At 59.5% G+C, this 15,856-nt stretch overlaps 1 protein-coding gene across 1 annotated transcript in view; it reads left to right on the plus strand.

The window, feature by feature from the left end:
* Positions 1 to 12,977, plus strand: part of CSPG4 (chondroitin sulfate proteoglycan 4) — a 35,751-nt gene extending 22,774 nt beyond the window's left edge. Inside the window, exons 4-11 of the mRNA XM_024761789.1 lie at positions 6 to 1,617; positions 2,986 to 3,468; positions 3,801 to 3,977; positions 5,626 to 5,824; positions 5,904 to 6,038; positions 6,138 to 6,304; positions 9,753 to 9,936; positions 10,254 to 12,977. Of these exons, the coding sequence (XP_024617557.1) occupies positions 6 to 1,617; positions 2,986 to 3,468; positions 3,801 to 3,977; positions 5,626 to 5,824; positions 5,904 to 6,038; positions 6,138 to 6,304; positions 9,753 to 9,936; positions 10,254 to 12,082 (4,786 nt within the window). The 3' untranslated portion in view covers positions 12,083 to 12,977. The remainder of the gene's footprint in view (positions 1 to 5; positions 1,618 to 2,985; positions 3,469 to 3,800; positions 3,978 to 5,625; positions 5,825 to 5,903; positions 6,039 to 6,137; positions 6,305 to 9,752; positions 9,937 to 10,253) is intronic.
* Positions 12,978 to 15,856: the final 2,879 nt, after the last annotated feature.

Below are 15,856 nucleotides of genomic sequence, written 5' to 3' on the forward strand. Positions count from 1 at the left end.
TGCCTGGCCACACAGGCCTTCCACCAGCGGGACGTGGAGCAGGGCCGCGTGAGGTACCTGAGCACCGACCCGCAGCACCGGGCTGAGGACACCGTGGAGCACGTGGCCCTGGAGGTGCAGGTGGGCCAGGAGACCCTGAGCAATCTGTCCTTCCCAGTGACGGTCCAGAGAGCCACGGTGTGGCTGCTGCGGCTGGAGCCTCTGCACCCCCAGAACGCCCAGCAGGAGGCCATCACCACGGCCCACCTGGAAGCCACCCTGGAGGAGGCAGGCCCGAACCCCACCGCCTTCCACTATGAGGTGGTTCAGGCCCCCAGGAAGGGTAATCTTCAGCTACAGGGCATGCGGCTGTCGGACGGTCAGAGCTTCACCCAGGATGACCTGCAGGCTGGCCGGTTGACTTATGGGGCCACAGCACGTGCCTCAGAGGCAGTCGAGGACTCCTTCCGTTTCCGGGTCACAGCCCCGCCACACTTCTCCCCACTCTACACCTTCCCCATCCACATCGGTGGTGATCCAGACGCCCCTGTCCTCACCAACGTCCTCCTCTCTGTGCCTGAGGGTGGCGAGGGCGTCCTCTCTGCTGATCACCTCTTTGTCAAGAGTCTCAACAGTGCCAGCTACCTCTATGAGGTCATGGAGCGGCCCCGCCACGGCAGGTTGGTGTGGCAGGGGGCACAGGACGGTGTCACCGTGGTGACATCCTTCACCAATGAGGACCTGCTGCACGGCCGGCTGGTCTACCAGCATGACGACTCTGAGACCACGGAAGATGACATCCCCTTTGTGGCTACCCGCCAGGGCGAGGGCAGTGGTGACGTGGCCTGGGAGGAGGTACGGGGTGTCTTCCGGGTGGCCATCCAGCCCGTGAATGACCACGCCCCTGTGCAAACCATCAGCCGCGTCTTCCACGTGGCCCGCGGTGGGCAGCGGCTGCTGACCACCGATGACATGGCCTTCAGTGATGCTGACTCCGGCTTTGCCGATGCTCAGCTGGTGCTGACCCGCAAGGACCTCCTCTTCGGCAGCATCGTGGCTGTAGATGAGCCCACTCGGCCCATCTACCGCTTCACCCAGGAGGACCTCAGGAAGAGGCGGGTCCTGTTCGTGCACTCGGGAGCCGACCGCGGCTGGATCCAGCTGCAGGTGTCCGATGGGCAGCACCAGGCCACAGCGCTGCTCGAAGTTCAGGCCTCAGAGCCCTACCTCCGTGTGGCCAACGGCTCCAGCCTCGTGGTCCCTCAAGGAGGCCAGGGCACCATCGACACAGCTGTGCTCCACCTGGACACCAACCTAGATATCCGTGGTGGGGATGAGGTCCACTACCATGTCACAGCTGGCCCACGCTGGGGGCTGCTGCTCCGGGCTGGCCAGCCAGTCACAACCTTCTCCCAGCAGGACCTGCTGGATGGGGCCATTCTCTACAGCCACAACGGCAGCCTCAGCCCCCGTGATACCCTGGGCTTCTCTGTGGAGGCAGGGCCTGTGCACACAGATGCCGCCCTACAAGTGACCATTGCCCTAGAGGGGCCACTGGCCCCATTGCACCTGGTCCAGAACAAGAAGATCTATGTCTTCCAGGGGGAGGCGGCTGAGATCAGAAGAGACCAGCTGGAGGTAAAGGGCTGAGGGCGTGAGCAGGGATATGGGCCAGGTAAAGGGGATCCTTCCCTCCAGCCTTCGTGCCACGCGTGCTTGGATGGTTTGGGATGTGCCTGTAGTGGCTTCTGGGCCAGTGTGTGTATGTGCCTTAGGTATGTAACTGTACACGTGCATGTTGGGTGCCTGAGGGTTTCTGGGGAGTTTATTGTACATACGGCTGCCTATGGGTTATGTGTTCCTCCACATGCCATGTGCACACATGTACATGCTGTGGCCAACCATTCAAATTCCTGGGCCCCACCCAGACCATAGACTCTGATGTGGAGCCTGAGAATCTGTATTTGAACAAGAGTAGGCTCTCTGGAGGATTTTAACAGGTACAAACTTTGAGGACCATAGGTCTTGAAGACAGGCTTGGTTGCCCCCACTGCCCAGCTCCCATGTCCTCAGTTCTTTTTTTTTTTTAATATTTATTTATTTATTTTTATTTTTGGCTGCATTGGGTCTTAGTTGAGGCATGCAGGACCTTTGTTGCGGCTTGCAGGCTTAGTTGCCCCGAGACATGTGGGATCTTAATCCCCCCGACCAGGGATCAAACCCACGTCCTCTGCATTGGAAGGTGGATTCTTAACCACTGGACCACCAGGGAAGTTCCCCATGTCCTCAGTTCTTTCCCCAGACCTCAGACCAGGCCTCAGGGTCTGGACAGGGCTGCTGACCACCCAGGAACCTCACAGAGCAACCACAGGCCATCCAGCAGACCCATTGCCTTGCTGTGCAACCTCGCACCAGTTGCTTGCCCTCTCTGGGCCTTATTCTCTTACACTGCCAACTTCTGAGCCTCTTGTGGTTCTGGCTGTCTGGACTTTAGGGCAGACTGTGACTAAACATGTCTGGTGTCGGGAAGTCTTCTGCCGGGAGAAGGCAGCATTTGAGCCAGGCTTTGAAGAGTCTGGGATTTAACAGCAGAGAACGGGGGGACAGTATTCCAGGCAGAGGGACAGAACAGGAATGTGAGTTTGGGGGTGGTGTATAGCCTTTTATGGCTGGACCATCAGATGAGGAAGCACCTTCCCTCCAGGCCCTAGACTGGACTAGGGTCTGCAAGCTGCCTGGGGCCTGTACTGTAGGAGTCTGTGTCGCTGAGAAGGATGGGGTGCCCTCTTGTGGCAGTAGCATGGCAGGGGGAGTCAGTGTGTGTGTGTGTGTGTGTGTACGCGCATGTGTGTGTGACATATATGTGTCTCTGTCCAAACATTCGTGTGTGGTGAGACTGTATGTCCGTGTCACTGAATCTGAGGATGTGTGATTGTGTACATCGCCGAGGGAGTGTGTACCTCAGAGGCTTCAACAGCCTCCTTCTGTGACCCCTCTCATAACCAGGCAGCCCAGGAGGCAGTGCCACCGGCAGACATTGTGTTCTCAGTGAAGACCCCACCGAGCTCTGGCCACCTGGTGATGTTGTCCCACCGCGCCACGGCAGCCGAGCTGCCCAGCCTGGACCCTGTGCACAGCTTCTCTCAGGCGGCGGTGGACGCGGGCAGGGTCCTGTACCTGCACTCCCGCCCTGAGGCCTGGAGTGATGTCTTCTCCCTGGATGTGTCCTCAGGCCTGGGTGCGCCCCTCGAGGGCATCCACGTGGAGCTGGAGGTGCTGCCCGCTGCCATCCCACTGGAGGCGCTGAACTTCAGTGTCCCCGAGGGCGGCACCCGCACGCTGGCCCCTCCACTGCTCCGCATCACTGGGCCCTACTTCCCCACGCTGCCGGGCCTTGACCTGCAGGTGCTGGAGCCACCCCAGCATGGGGTCCTGAAGAGAGAGGAAGGACCTCAAGACAGGACCCTCAGCACCTTCTCCTGGAGAGAGGTATGGACAGGGAGGCCCAGGGTGCAGCCCAGCTCTGGGGGCAGAGTCTGGGGGTATGCACAGATAGGAGGCAGGAGCCCGCATTTACAGAGCACCTCATCTCATCCTCCCTCACTGGCAGAGAGAGATGAATGTCCCCATTTCCTCCACTCCGTCATTCCTTTGCTCTGGGAGAAATGATTGTCCCCATTGCCACCTGCAGAAACTGAAGCTCTGGAGGAGTCAATCTCCTCCTGCACCCAAAGGCAGGGCATGAAACGTGCTGGGCCTGAGACCCACCGTGGGTCTCAGGCCTGCTGGGGCCTGACCTCTAGCCCTGGGCCTGCCTGCAGGTGGAACAGCAGCTGATTCTCTATGTGCATGACGGGAGCGAGACGCTGGCAGACAGTTTCGTCCTAGTGGCTAATGCCTCAGAGATGGACCGCCAGAGCCGTCCCGTGACCTTCACTATCACCATCCTGCCTGTCAACGACCAACCCCCCATCCTCACCACAAACACAGGCCTGCAGGTGAGAGCGTTCTAGGACCACCTCCCACCTCCCCTCCCAGAGAGAGGCCAGCACATAGCTCCCCGTCTGTGAGCCTCAGTTTCCTCCTCTGTAAAATGGGGATCCTGCCACATGCCTCACTAGGTTATTGGGAAGAGAGAAGAGCAACTGCACTGAAAATAGAACACAGGTGTGGGGCTTTATTACTGGACACTTATAAGTGTAATAGACAGCCTTGTGAATGGACATGCTTGGTCCTACTGTTCCCTGGACTCACCCTCATCAGGAAGCTTTTTCCATGGCTCAGGACCAGGACTCCTGAAGAAAGCTCTTTCAGACCCTTAAGGGTGGATTCCAACTGCTCTCTACTCCCAGCACCAGCTAGTGAAGGCCACCGCTTGGCTGGCCAATCCCCTGCCTCTTACACTACTGCAGAGTAGTGGTGCCCCCATCCAGCAGAGGTGGAAGTTGAGGCCCAGAAAGGTGACAGAACTTCTCCAGGGTCACAGCAGAAGTTACTGGTGGAACAGAAAGGGTGTGGCTTGACCAGGGCCGCACAGCAGGGTAGCAAATGGGCAGGGCCTTGAATGCTGACTTCTAGAGTATGGACTCTGGGTCCGCAGCAGCCACAGAAGGTTTCAAAAGAAGGCTGACTTGGGCTGTCTGTGACATGGGGCTCTGGGAATCTTTGGTCGTGTAGGATGTGCCTGTGGAGAGCAGCCCCGTGGTGGGGAGGCCAGCAGAGGTTATAGGTTTCAGGCTAAGAGCTGCCGTGGAACCACGGTCAGATGGTGCTGTGTAGCACTTCAGCCACCAGGTGGTGCTGTCCACCGTATTTGTGCCAGGAGCCCTGTGCTAAAGCCTGGCATCTATGCCTTGCCACCTTCTTTCCAGAGCTCTGGCTGAGGTCAGCCTTGGGCTGGGGGAGGGAATCCCAGAGGGCTCAGTTTTCCAGGTATGGGAGCCCCTCCCCAGTACTGCTCATAAGTTGCTGACCCAGCAGGACCTGTAACAGGACCCTTGGAACAGGAACAGGATCCTGCCCTGCTCGCAGGTGGGAGGCTTGAGGGGGGCTCCCCTTCACTCTGAGCGTGGGGTGGGGCTGCCTGCCCCCAGGAAGCCTTCACCCACCTGCCTGGGGGCTCGTGATTGCACTGGAAACACCTGGGCCCCCATCCCAGTGCTGCTTCAGTGCTGCAAGACACTCGCCTCTCCAGCTCACGAAGCCTCCCACCCCTTCCCTCACCAGGAAAGGGAGCCCATTTCTAAGTATCCTGGGCAGACAAAAATCACGGTTCCCGTCGTGTGCCAGCCCCTGCCCAGACTCACCATGGAGGGTCTGAAGGGAAACCCCTGCCCTGCCAGTGAGCCACACTGAGCAACACTTTGGGTCAGGGTTGGGGATCTCTGGGGAGGGGGTGAGAGCTGGGGTCTTCTTGGGGTTCATGAGCTGGCCTTGACGGACAAGCAGGACTAGAGCAGATGGAGAGCAGGGAGCCTGGGCGTGGGATCCCTGGGCCAACAGGGGAAGATGCCATCTGGGCTCCCCTTTGCGCAGGGGAGCCCAGATGGCAGTGTGGTTGGAGCCCTGATGGTGGCCCCAGGGCCAGGGAGGAAAGAAGTGGGTAAACTTGGTGGGGGCAGAACCTTCGCACGCTTGTATCCCCAGATGTGGGAGGGGGCCACTGTGCCCATCCCTCCGGAGGCCCTTAGGGGCACAGACAGCGACTCAGGCCCCGAGGACCTGGTCTACACCCTTGAGGAGCCCAGCAACGGACAGGTGGTGCTGCGGACAGCGCCGGGCGCCAAGGTCCACAGCTTCACCCAGGCCCAGCTCGACGGCGGGCTCGTGCTGTTCTCACACAGAGGTGGGTGCCGAGAGGTGGGGGTGCCCCGAGGATGGGCGCCGGCGTGGGCCAGCGAGACCCAACTCCACGTCTGTCCTAGGAGCCCCGGACGGAGGCTTCCGCTTCATCCTATCTGATGGCGAGCATACTTCCACTGGACACTTCTTCCGGGTGACGGCCCAGAAGCAGCTGCTCCTCTCACTGGAGGGCAGCCGGACGCTGACCATCTGCCCAGGTGGGTGTGCCATGCCAGGGGCAGGCTGCCTCCCCAGCAGTCACAGGCCTTGCCCTGCCTCCTGGTCAGAGGCTGACCGTCCCCTTTTGCCTCTCGCAGGGTCCATCCAGCCACTCAGCAGCCAGAGCTTGAGAGCCAGTTCCAGCACAGGCACCGACCCCCACCACCTGTTCTACCGTGTGGTACGGGGGCCCCGGCTTGGCCGGCTATTCCACACCCAGCAGGGCAGCACCGGGGAGGCCCTGGAGAATTTCACTCAGGCAGAGGTAAGGACCACTCTCTACAGCCACCGCTTAGACTCCATCCAGCGTCGAGTGGCCCACTCTGCCCCTGGACACACATGTAGACACGGGTACCAGCTCCAGCCTCGTTGGCAGCCACTCCCCGGGGCTGCCATGGTCCAGGTGCTGCATGCCCCGCCCTCCAGGAGCTACCAGGCTGGTAGGGCAGATGGGGCTTAGCGTTCCAGGGGGAGGAAGAAGGATGCGGGGAGTCAGGGCTATAGGGTCCCAGGGCAGGGATCAGGTTCTGGGGCTTGGCTTCCAGAAGGAACTGCTGTTGGACCCTAGGGGGCTGGAAAAGGCACACTGCATAGGGGACCCTAGACAATCCAGTGGCTGGTGAGGGGCAGTGTTTGGTCTGGAGGGAATAGAGTTTGAGATAAAGGCAGCTGTTGGGCTTGTGGGCAGAGGTGTGAGCCTGGGGCTCAGCTCAAGAGCCAGCCAGAAGCAGAGTGGGTCCTGAAAGCAGATGAGTGCACAGAAGCAGCTGAGTAAGTCAAGCTGGGAGTGGAGCTGCCATCCATCCGTCATGGCAGCTTCAGGACACAGCTAATCCCAGAGCACAGCAGAGGCCACCAGTGAAAACTAGAACTCTCAGCCATGGGAAGAGGCAGACCGCTAGGCTGCCTCTGCTGGGATCACAGAGCTCTCTGTGCTAACTGTGCCAGTGGGGCCAGCAGCCATCACTTAAATTAAGGCCCCTTCTAAGTGCAGGAGGTACCAAGCATTCCAGGGCAGCCTTGGTTTTCCCTGAAGGCGGAGTGGGGTGGGGGTTGTCTTTCAGGCATGGGGAAGGAAGTAACTTTAACGAGGGTGGGAAGATTTCTCAGGTTGCTGACATCAACATCCCCCAGGCCTGGGTTCTCTGTTCTCCCAGCTTCCGCCATGGCTCCCTTCCTGCCCCTCCCCACAATGAAATATTGAGTAGGCTACAGCAGCTGTGCACCCTGAATCCCTGGGAGGCTTTGTTATCGGATGCCCAGGAAGGGGGAGGGAACAGGATGAGCCCTTCAGGCCCCTCCCCCACCCTGCAGTGCTTCCCTCACACCCCACCAATCTGAAGGACTGAATTGAATGGCCACCAGGGGGCCAGGCTGGCAGCGCCACCCAGGGAAGCTGGGAGGAGGCTTCGTGGCAGACACACCCTCCCCCCTTGGAGAAGTGGGCAGGGCAGGACTGGGTGGTATCTGACAGTGCCACTGGGCCACAATACTCCGAGCTGGGTAGGGCAGGGACTAGGTGTCCCCATTCTACAGAGAAGGAAACTGAGGCTCACGAAGGTCAGGTGACTATTTAGAGCCCATGGCTAGTGAGAAGCAAAACCGGGGCTATGCCTTCGGACTGCTAGTCCAAGATTCTTTGACCAAAGGACACTACTGATTCCCAGAGGTCAGGGACCCCTCCCCACCTTGCCTGTGACTTACTTCATCCCCAGCCAGACACCTCCCACCCACAAGTAGCTCCTGTATGCAGGCATCCAGGCTCTCACTCCCACTCCTGAGGGTCTCCGTTTCCTTCCTGCCCACCCGTCAGCCTGAGCCAGAGGTTACAGCTGGCAGTCCTTGCGGGCCACAGATGGCCCACAGATGTGTTTTATTTGGCCTGCACGTGCATTTAATATTTTTAAATTAGGGGATCTCACACACACCAAAAAAACCCAAAACCCTGATTTCCGTTTCTTAAAAGGCCTGTGTTCCCTCTTCTGGCCATCAGCTGAAGAGCAGCTACCCCTTTGACTGGGCTCTGCTCCCCTTCTCGACCATGCAGGGCTCCCCACTTCACCACAACCCCGCTGCTCCTAGAATCTCCTGCACGCTGTGACCCCAGTCGGCTTCCATCTCACTGTTGCATAAGTCTTGTTTTTCTGAGAGAAGGAAAATAGTTCCCTGTGTCTCCTAAAAGGGGAAAACAGAAGATAAGCCAAGAGGACACATTGGGATTAGAAGGGGGAGGGAACAGATTTCTTGATGGAAGTGGAGACTATTCCTTGGTGTTTTAACAGCAGACGGCCCTAGAGAACAGTGGGTGTGGCTGGAGTGGAGTTGCCATGGGAGGAGTTGGAGGAGGTGAGGTCATGGGTAACGGGGTCACATGGGGTCTTTGAAGCCAAATGGCGGTGAGCCATTTCACTGTCTGAGCAAGAGAGACAGAACCTGACTTTCGTTTTTAAAGACTCACTCTGATTTTTGCATTAAGGACAAACTGTAGAGGGGGGTGGAACAGGGGCCAAAGCCAGGACACAGTTAAGAGGCTCTTGTGGTAATCCAGACCAGAGATGATGGTGTGTGAGAGGAGGAGAGGAATCAGGGGTGACTCCAGGGTGTGGGGCCTGAGCCACTGGAAGAACAGAGCTGTGCCCTCTGGAGTGGGAAGGCTGGGAGAGGCGGGGCAGGTCAGGGATTGTCTGGGACATGCTGAGTTTGAGATGTCCCTCAGACATCCTCGAGGAGCTGCCCAGGAAGCAGGTGGCCACGAGCCTGGAGTTCAGGAGAGCACAGCCCGGGCTGGAGATACAAATGAGGGGGTCATCTCATGGCTGGCATTTGAGGACATGAAACCCACCAAGAGCACATGGGCAATGTCTGTAGATAGAGTCTCAAGGCCAAGCCACAGACATTGCGGAGAAGGGGAGGGACCAGCCAGAGCATCTGTGAAGAAGCGACTAGTGAGGTTGGAGGAAAACCAAGGGAGCAGAGCTTCCTGGAAGCCATTGGGTGGGCTGGGGGAAGGAATGCTCAATTGTGTCCAGTGCCTCTGAGAACCAGCCGCCGGGTCCAGAAACACAGAGGCCATCGTGCCCTTGGTGACAACAGGAGTGGAAGCCTGGGTGGAGTGCACTCGAGACAGCATGGGGGAGAGTATAGACTATTCTTTTTGGATTTTTGCAGCAAAGGAGAGCAAAAGTGCGGGAGGTGGGACAGCAAATGTTGGTGTAAAAAGTGAAGTCGAGAAGTTTCTTCTTTACGGTGGGCGGATAGCATAGTTGTGTAAGGATGGGAATAATCCATTTGGGGGAAAATTGATGCCATGGGAGAAAGACAGGAGTTGGTAGAAGCAGTGTCTTCAGTAAGGAAGAGGGTAAGGGATTTCATGCAAAAGAGGAAAGACCTGCTGTCGAGAGAAGCACGGATAGAGCATTGCTTTTCCCAGGGGCTCAGAGGTTTGAGGTGACTTGCCCAAGGTGGCAGAGCTGGGATTTGACACAGGCATCTGGCTCTAGAGCCTGGCTCTTCACTGTCACGTGACTGTTTTCTGGCGACCCACTGAGTTGGTGAGGGAGAGCATGGGCTACAGACATAGAGCGAGGCACAGTGGGGAGATCCTCCAGGGAGGCTGGGCTCCGAGGGGCTGTCAGGGAGACCCAAGTGCCCAGTGCTCCTGGGCACCACGGGCTGGATCTGCCCCTTGTCCCAGTAATGGGCTTTCCCCGCAGGTATATGCTGGGAATGTTCTGTATGAGCACGAGATGCCCCCCGAGCCCTTCTGGGAGGCCCATGACGCCCTGGAGCTCCAGCTGTCCTCACCACCTGCCCCTGACATGGCCGCCACCCTTGCTGTGACTGTGTCTTTTGAAGCTACCTGTCCCCAGCGCCCCAGCCGCCTCTGGAAGAACAAAGGTGAACAGCATGGTGGGATGGCAACGTTGGGGGGGCTGGACACTGGGAGGGGCCCAGATAGGAGGGGACACAAGGCCAAGGTCAGCAGCTCATGTCAACTCCCAGGACCTGGTAAATTATAGGGAGGGTGGGCAGGTGGGGAGGCTTTGAGGTCAGAAGGAGGGACACGATCCTGGTCCTCCTGGGACCCTGAGCCCCAACCTGGGGTACCTGGTCTAAGGAGGGAGGGACAAACCTGGCCTTGGGGACCCTAATCTGAGGGTCCATGGCTCTCCCCTCAGTGGACGGGACCTTCATAGCCTGTGTCCCATCCCCAGGTCTCTGGGTCTCGGAAGGCCAGCGGGCCAAAATCACCACAGCCACCCTCGATGCCTCCAACTTCCTGGCCAGCGTTCCGGCCCCCCGGCGCTCGGAGCACGATGTGCTCTTCCAGGTCACACAGTTCCCCCAGCGGGGCCAGCTGTTGGTGTCCGAGGAGCCCCTCCACATCGGGCGGCCCCACTTCCTGCAGTCTGAGCTGGCCGCAGGACAGCTTGTATACACCCACGGCGGCGGGGGCACCCAGCAGGATGGCTTCCACTTCCGTGCCCACCTCCAGGGGCCCGCGGGGGCCTCCGTGGCGGGACCCCAAACCTCAGAGGCTTTCGCCATCACAGTGCGGGATGTGAATGAGCGGCCGCCTCAGCCGCAGACCTCCATCCCGCTCCGGCTCACCCGGGGCTCCCGCAGCCCCGTCTCCCGGGCCCAGCTGAGCGTGGTGGACCCAGACTCGGCTCCAGGGGAGATCGAGTACAAGGTGCAGCGGGCCCCTCACAATGGCTTCCTGAGCCTGGCAGGGGCCAGCCCGGGGCCTGTGACCTGCTTCACTCAGGCCGACGTGGATGCAGGGCGGCTGGCCTTTGTGGCCAATGGGAGCAGCGTGGTGGGCATCTTCCAGCTGAGTGTGTCTGACGGGGCCAGCCCGCCCCTGCCCATGTCCCTGGCCGTGGACGTCTTGCCCTCGGCCATTGAGGTGCAGCTGCGGGCACCCCTAGAGGTGCCCCAAGCTTTAGGGCGCGCCTCCCTGAGCCGGCAGCAGCTCTGGGTGGTTTCCGATCGGGAGGAGGCAGACGCAGCCTACCGCCTCACCCAGGGGCCCCGGCATGGGCATCTCCTGGTGCGCGGGCAGCCTGCCACAGCCTTCAGCCAGTTCCAGGTAGACCAGGGCGAAGTGGTCTTTGCTTTCACCAGCTTCTCCTCCTCTCACGACCAATTCAGCATCCTGGCACTGGCCAGGGGTGCCAACGCATCCGCCACGGTGAATGTCACGGTGAGGGCTCTGCTGCATGTGTGGACAGGTGGGCCGTGGCCCCAGGGTGCCACCCTACGCCTGGACCCCACTGTCTTAGATGCGGGCGAGCTGGCCAACCGCACAGGCAGTGTGCCGCGTTTCCGGCTTCTGGCAGGACCCCGGCACGGCCGCCTGGTCCGCGTGCCCCGGACCAGGACAGAGCCCAGGGGCGGCCAGCTTGTGGAGCAGTTCACCCAGCAGGACCTTGAGGACGGGAGGCTGGGGCTGGAGGTGGGCAGGCCGGAGGGTAGCTCTCCTGGACCTGCAGGCGACAGTCTCACTCTGGAGCTGTGGGCCAGGGGTGTCCCTCCTGCCGTGGCCTCACTGGGCTTTGCCACGGAGCCTTACAACGCAGCCCGGCCCTACAGAGTGGCCCTGCTCAGTCTGCCTGCTCGGACAGAAGCAGGGGAGCCAGGGAGCAGCACCCCCACTGGCGAGCCAGGCCTGGCGGCCTCCAGCCCCACGCCCACCGTGGCCAGGGGGCACTTCCTGGGCTTTCTCGAGGCCAACATGTTCAGCATCATCGTCCCCGTGTGCCTGGTCCTCCTGCTTCTGGCACTCATCGTGCCTCTGCTCTTCTACCTCCGCAAACGCAACAAGATGGGCAAGCACAACGTCCAGGTGCTGACTGCCAAGCCCCGAAACGGCCTGGCTGGCGATACGGAGACCTTCCGCAAGGTGGAGCCGGGCCAGGCCATCCCCCTCACAGCGGTGCCTGGCCAGGGGGCCCCGCCGGGGGGGCAGCCTGACCCAGAGCTGCTGCAGTTCTGCCGGACATCCAACCCTGCCCTCAAGAACGGCCAGTACTGGGTGTGAGGCCTGGCCTGGGCCCAGATGCCGATGGGGCCAGAGACAGGCTTGCACAGGCCCCGGCCCCAGAGAGCCCTGGGGACACCAGGGGTGGAGGGTGCTGAGAGGAAGCCCCAGGGGTCCGGGACCAAGTGGAGTCAAGAGCTGCAACCTCCCCAGCTCACTCTGAGCCAGGAGAACTGCAAGGGGCCAAGGGCAGAGGCAGGCTTGGAGTCAGTCCCCTGCCCTGGAGCTAGTGTGGGCTGTCAAAACCAGAGCCACTTCCTAGATGGTCAGGACTCTGGGTCCTGGGTCTGTGACCTTGGGTAAGTCACACCTGACCCAGGCTGCTAAGAAGGCAAGGAGAAGAAAGGGAAGGGAGGGACAGATGGGGATTCCTGGCTTTTCCACTCCAAGCCAGGCCTCCCCTCATCTCTGCCCCAGGACTGAGAGGAAAACTTTTTCTCTTGGTTTTTTAGGGAGATGGTATTTCCTGGAGCAGAGGGCAGGAGAGAGTCCTCCCACTCTCTAGAAGGCGTAAGCCAGTGGAATAATGTATCCAGCGTGTAAGGATACATTACACTTACTTACACGATGTAAGGATACATCGCTCTGGGATGGGTTTGTTTAGGGGCATTGCAAGGAAGCTATTTAGCGTGGTGCTGAGCTAGCCCAGACTGGTGGAGACCCTGGGGTGAGGAATAGAGGAGGGTCTGAGGCCAGCTCATTCCCAGGGCCCCGCCTTGATGGGCTGATGGCTAGACAAGCATGAGTCTGTGGCCCCAGAGTGGGCTGGGCTGGGGAGCGTGCAGGGTCTCAGGCCATGGGCCCCCGCGGTGCCTGTGCTCCCCTGAGGACTGGGGCGGGTACTTGGGGGCACTCGGCTCCATGGGGCCTGGATAAACGGTGCTTCTGGATAAGAGGTTCTGGACAGCCGTGTGTTGTTTGTCTGACCGTGCACTGGGCCCTTGGCCACACTAGCCTGCACTCCACCAGTGTAGGCCATCCCGCCAGACCTCAGCCACCAGGAGAGATGGGGCCCGAATTCCCACCTGTGGCCGCACCGCGCGGCTTGCAGGCTCTCAGTTCCCTGACCAGGGATTGAACCCGGGCCACAGCAGTGAAAGCCTGGGATCCTAACCACTAGGCCATCAGGGTCTGTTCCTCTCCATTCATCTCTCAAGAGATTGGAGCAGCAAAGATGAGGAGGGAGGGGGACTTGGGGATCCCAAGGCTGGGGGCAGAGGGGGACCACCAGAGGTGCCTTTCCTCAGCTCCCTGGAGATTTTCACAAGGAAGATTTCTGCTGGTCTTTACCCTTCCAACAAGAGGACCAGGAGTGCTGCTTCTCAAAGGCAGAGCAAGCAGCAAGGGTTCTGAAAAGTCAGCTGTCCCTGTACATGGCCCGAGAGTCCATCACGTGGTCAGCGATGGATCTGAAACACAGCATCCTCAGAAGGCCCTCGACGAGTTGCCGAGGAGCCACCACTCTCTGGTCCTTTCCCTCTAGAGGGTTTCCCAGGGTCATGGGCAATGGAGACAGATTCTGGGTCCCAGGGAATACCCCAAGCCCTGGAAGCAGGTTGAAGTCCTCAGAAGAAAAGCAGCTGGAGAGCTGTCTGTGCTCTGGGGGGAGGTGGGAGGGGGTGGCTGAGGCCTGAGCACAGCTGCATTGGGGGTGGAGAGCACCGGCCAGGCTTCGGCAGCTGAGCGGCATCACCTATCCCTTGCGCTCGACATCTGTAACACCTGAACCGAGAGTTAGGGCAAGAGAGAAGATTCCCTCTCCCCATGGTGCTGCCCCTGGACCACCCCTCCCCACAATGCCTTTCGCATTTCAGCATCCAGCCTCCTAGAGCCTCCCCTACTCCCAGAAGTTTCGGGGAGGAAACCCAGAATCCTGGTGGATCACTGCCGGAAGGGCCCCCAGAGAACCAAGAGGGCGCTGAGAAAGAGAAGAGGCTTGTCCAGAGTCTTACACAGCAAGGCACCCATAGAGTAGACCAGACCCCTGAGGCACAGCCAACTCCTGTTGCCACACTGAAAGCCTCCCCCTCGTGGAATGTGGCCAGGACCCATAAGTGGGGGGCTCTGCAGAGATCCCTCCATACCCAGAGCTCGCGATCCTGGCCCCAGCTTCCTTTACAAGCCTGGTCTCTCCAGCACACCCCAGGCCAGCCTCATCCAGAGGCCCTGCCGACGGGCATCTCCACGCCACACCCCACACTCTGCCCAGCTTCTCCCGGGAGCTCAAGGCTGCATCCTCAGGGCCCTGATATCTGGGGCCGGTCTCCACCCAGGGCGACGACCAGTTTCCCGGCGAGTGTAAGCCGAGAAGAGGGTGATAGACCTGCCAGGCAGGATCTGGCCTCAGCTCAGGTTTCTCCAGAGGCCTGATGACACCCTCTCTGTTCACATGGCCTGGCCTGGCCTGTCCCCGGTGACCTGGCACGGGCTGACACTGATCCGGCCCCCGCAAGCCTGGGCTGGACAGTGGGCAGGACCTGGGAGAGGGTCTTTCACTGGGACGCCAACCTCGGAACCCATTCTAAATGCGGGGCCGCAATTTATTAGGTAAATACCTTGAAGATTTCAGATATACACCCCAGGCTTAAGGAGGTTGCTACCCACCTTACAAAATAACTCACCATTCGTTCCTTTAAGGAGCTGGTTCCTCCGAGGCACTGAGGATAGGAGCCAACCTATGCACAAGTGCTCAGGAATGTCCAGGAAACTCTGACCCTCTTACACACACACACACACAATGTGCACTTGTGCTCACAGCTGTGCACTTACAGACCTTCAGAAACAACACAGAGATAAATACTTTCCTATGTAATTCATATGCACACACACACAGGTGCACATACAAACTTCAGAGTTAAGTGCTCCTTGCCTATGGCCCTCCCACAGTCCCAGGAGCTGGCCACGTTGAGCCAGGGGCCAGGATGTCCTGCCCATCACCAGACCCAAGTTGACATCAGCAGAGCTGGGAAGTGACCCCACAGTAAGAAGGATGGTGAAGGGGGTGTGGGGAACAGAGTAGGGAGGAGCCCAGATCCCCAGGTCCCCAGCTTGGAAACCCTGCCCACCACCCTCAATGGTTTAGCCTCTTGGGTGCTAAAGATGGGGTTCCTTTTGAGCCCCTCTCCTCATGCTATGAGCTGGCCCTTTAAGTGGAGTTGCTATGGCAGCTGTGGAACCCAAAGAGCTGGAACCATTGTCCTCCAATAGGAAGCAAGAGAAATGGTCCTCCTCCTCCTCCTCCTCCTACCCCCACCCCAACCAACCACTCCTGACCAATGGGAACTGCCAGGGGTGCTAGCATCTTCCTCTGGGCCCTGAAGATTCCAGATTTTAAACGGATAGAGGTACCTGGGCAGCCCCCCAGAATTCTCTCTTTGGGTCTCCTGTTCTCCTGGTTTTTCGGGGGGTTGGGGGGGTTTTTTTGCTGTCAGTGGCTTTTATTGGAGTTGGGCACGGTTCCTGCCCTCGTGGGGCTCACAGTCTGGTGGGAGGGACGGGTGTGCAGACAGGAAGTTATGACACAGGGCAGTTTGGCATGGAGCAAGCATGGGGCTCTGTGTGAGCAGCTGTCCCTACTCTTATCCAAGAGGAACACAGGGAGTTCCTGCAGCGCCGTCAGTAATCTAACCACCATAATAACACAGCTGCCCTTCCTGAGGGCTCCTCCGGCCGGGCACCACACCTTTGGTCACTGGGTCCTGATGCTGCTGCCACTGGATGTGTTAGGAGTATACGTAGCATCCAGGCTATCCTCCGAGGGGTGCTGCAGCACCT

Source organism: Neophocaena asiaeorientalis, unplaced genomic scaffold (genome assembly GCF_003031525.2).
Source record: "Neophocaena asiaeorientalis asiaeorientalis breed wild unplaced genomic scaffold, Neophocaena_asiaeorientalis_V1.1 scaffold54, whole genome shotgun sequence".
Classification (NCBI taxonomy): Eukaryota; Metazoa; Chordata; class Mammalia; order Artiodactyla; family Phocoenidae; genus Neophocaena; species Neophocaena asiaeorientalis.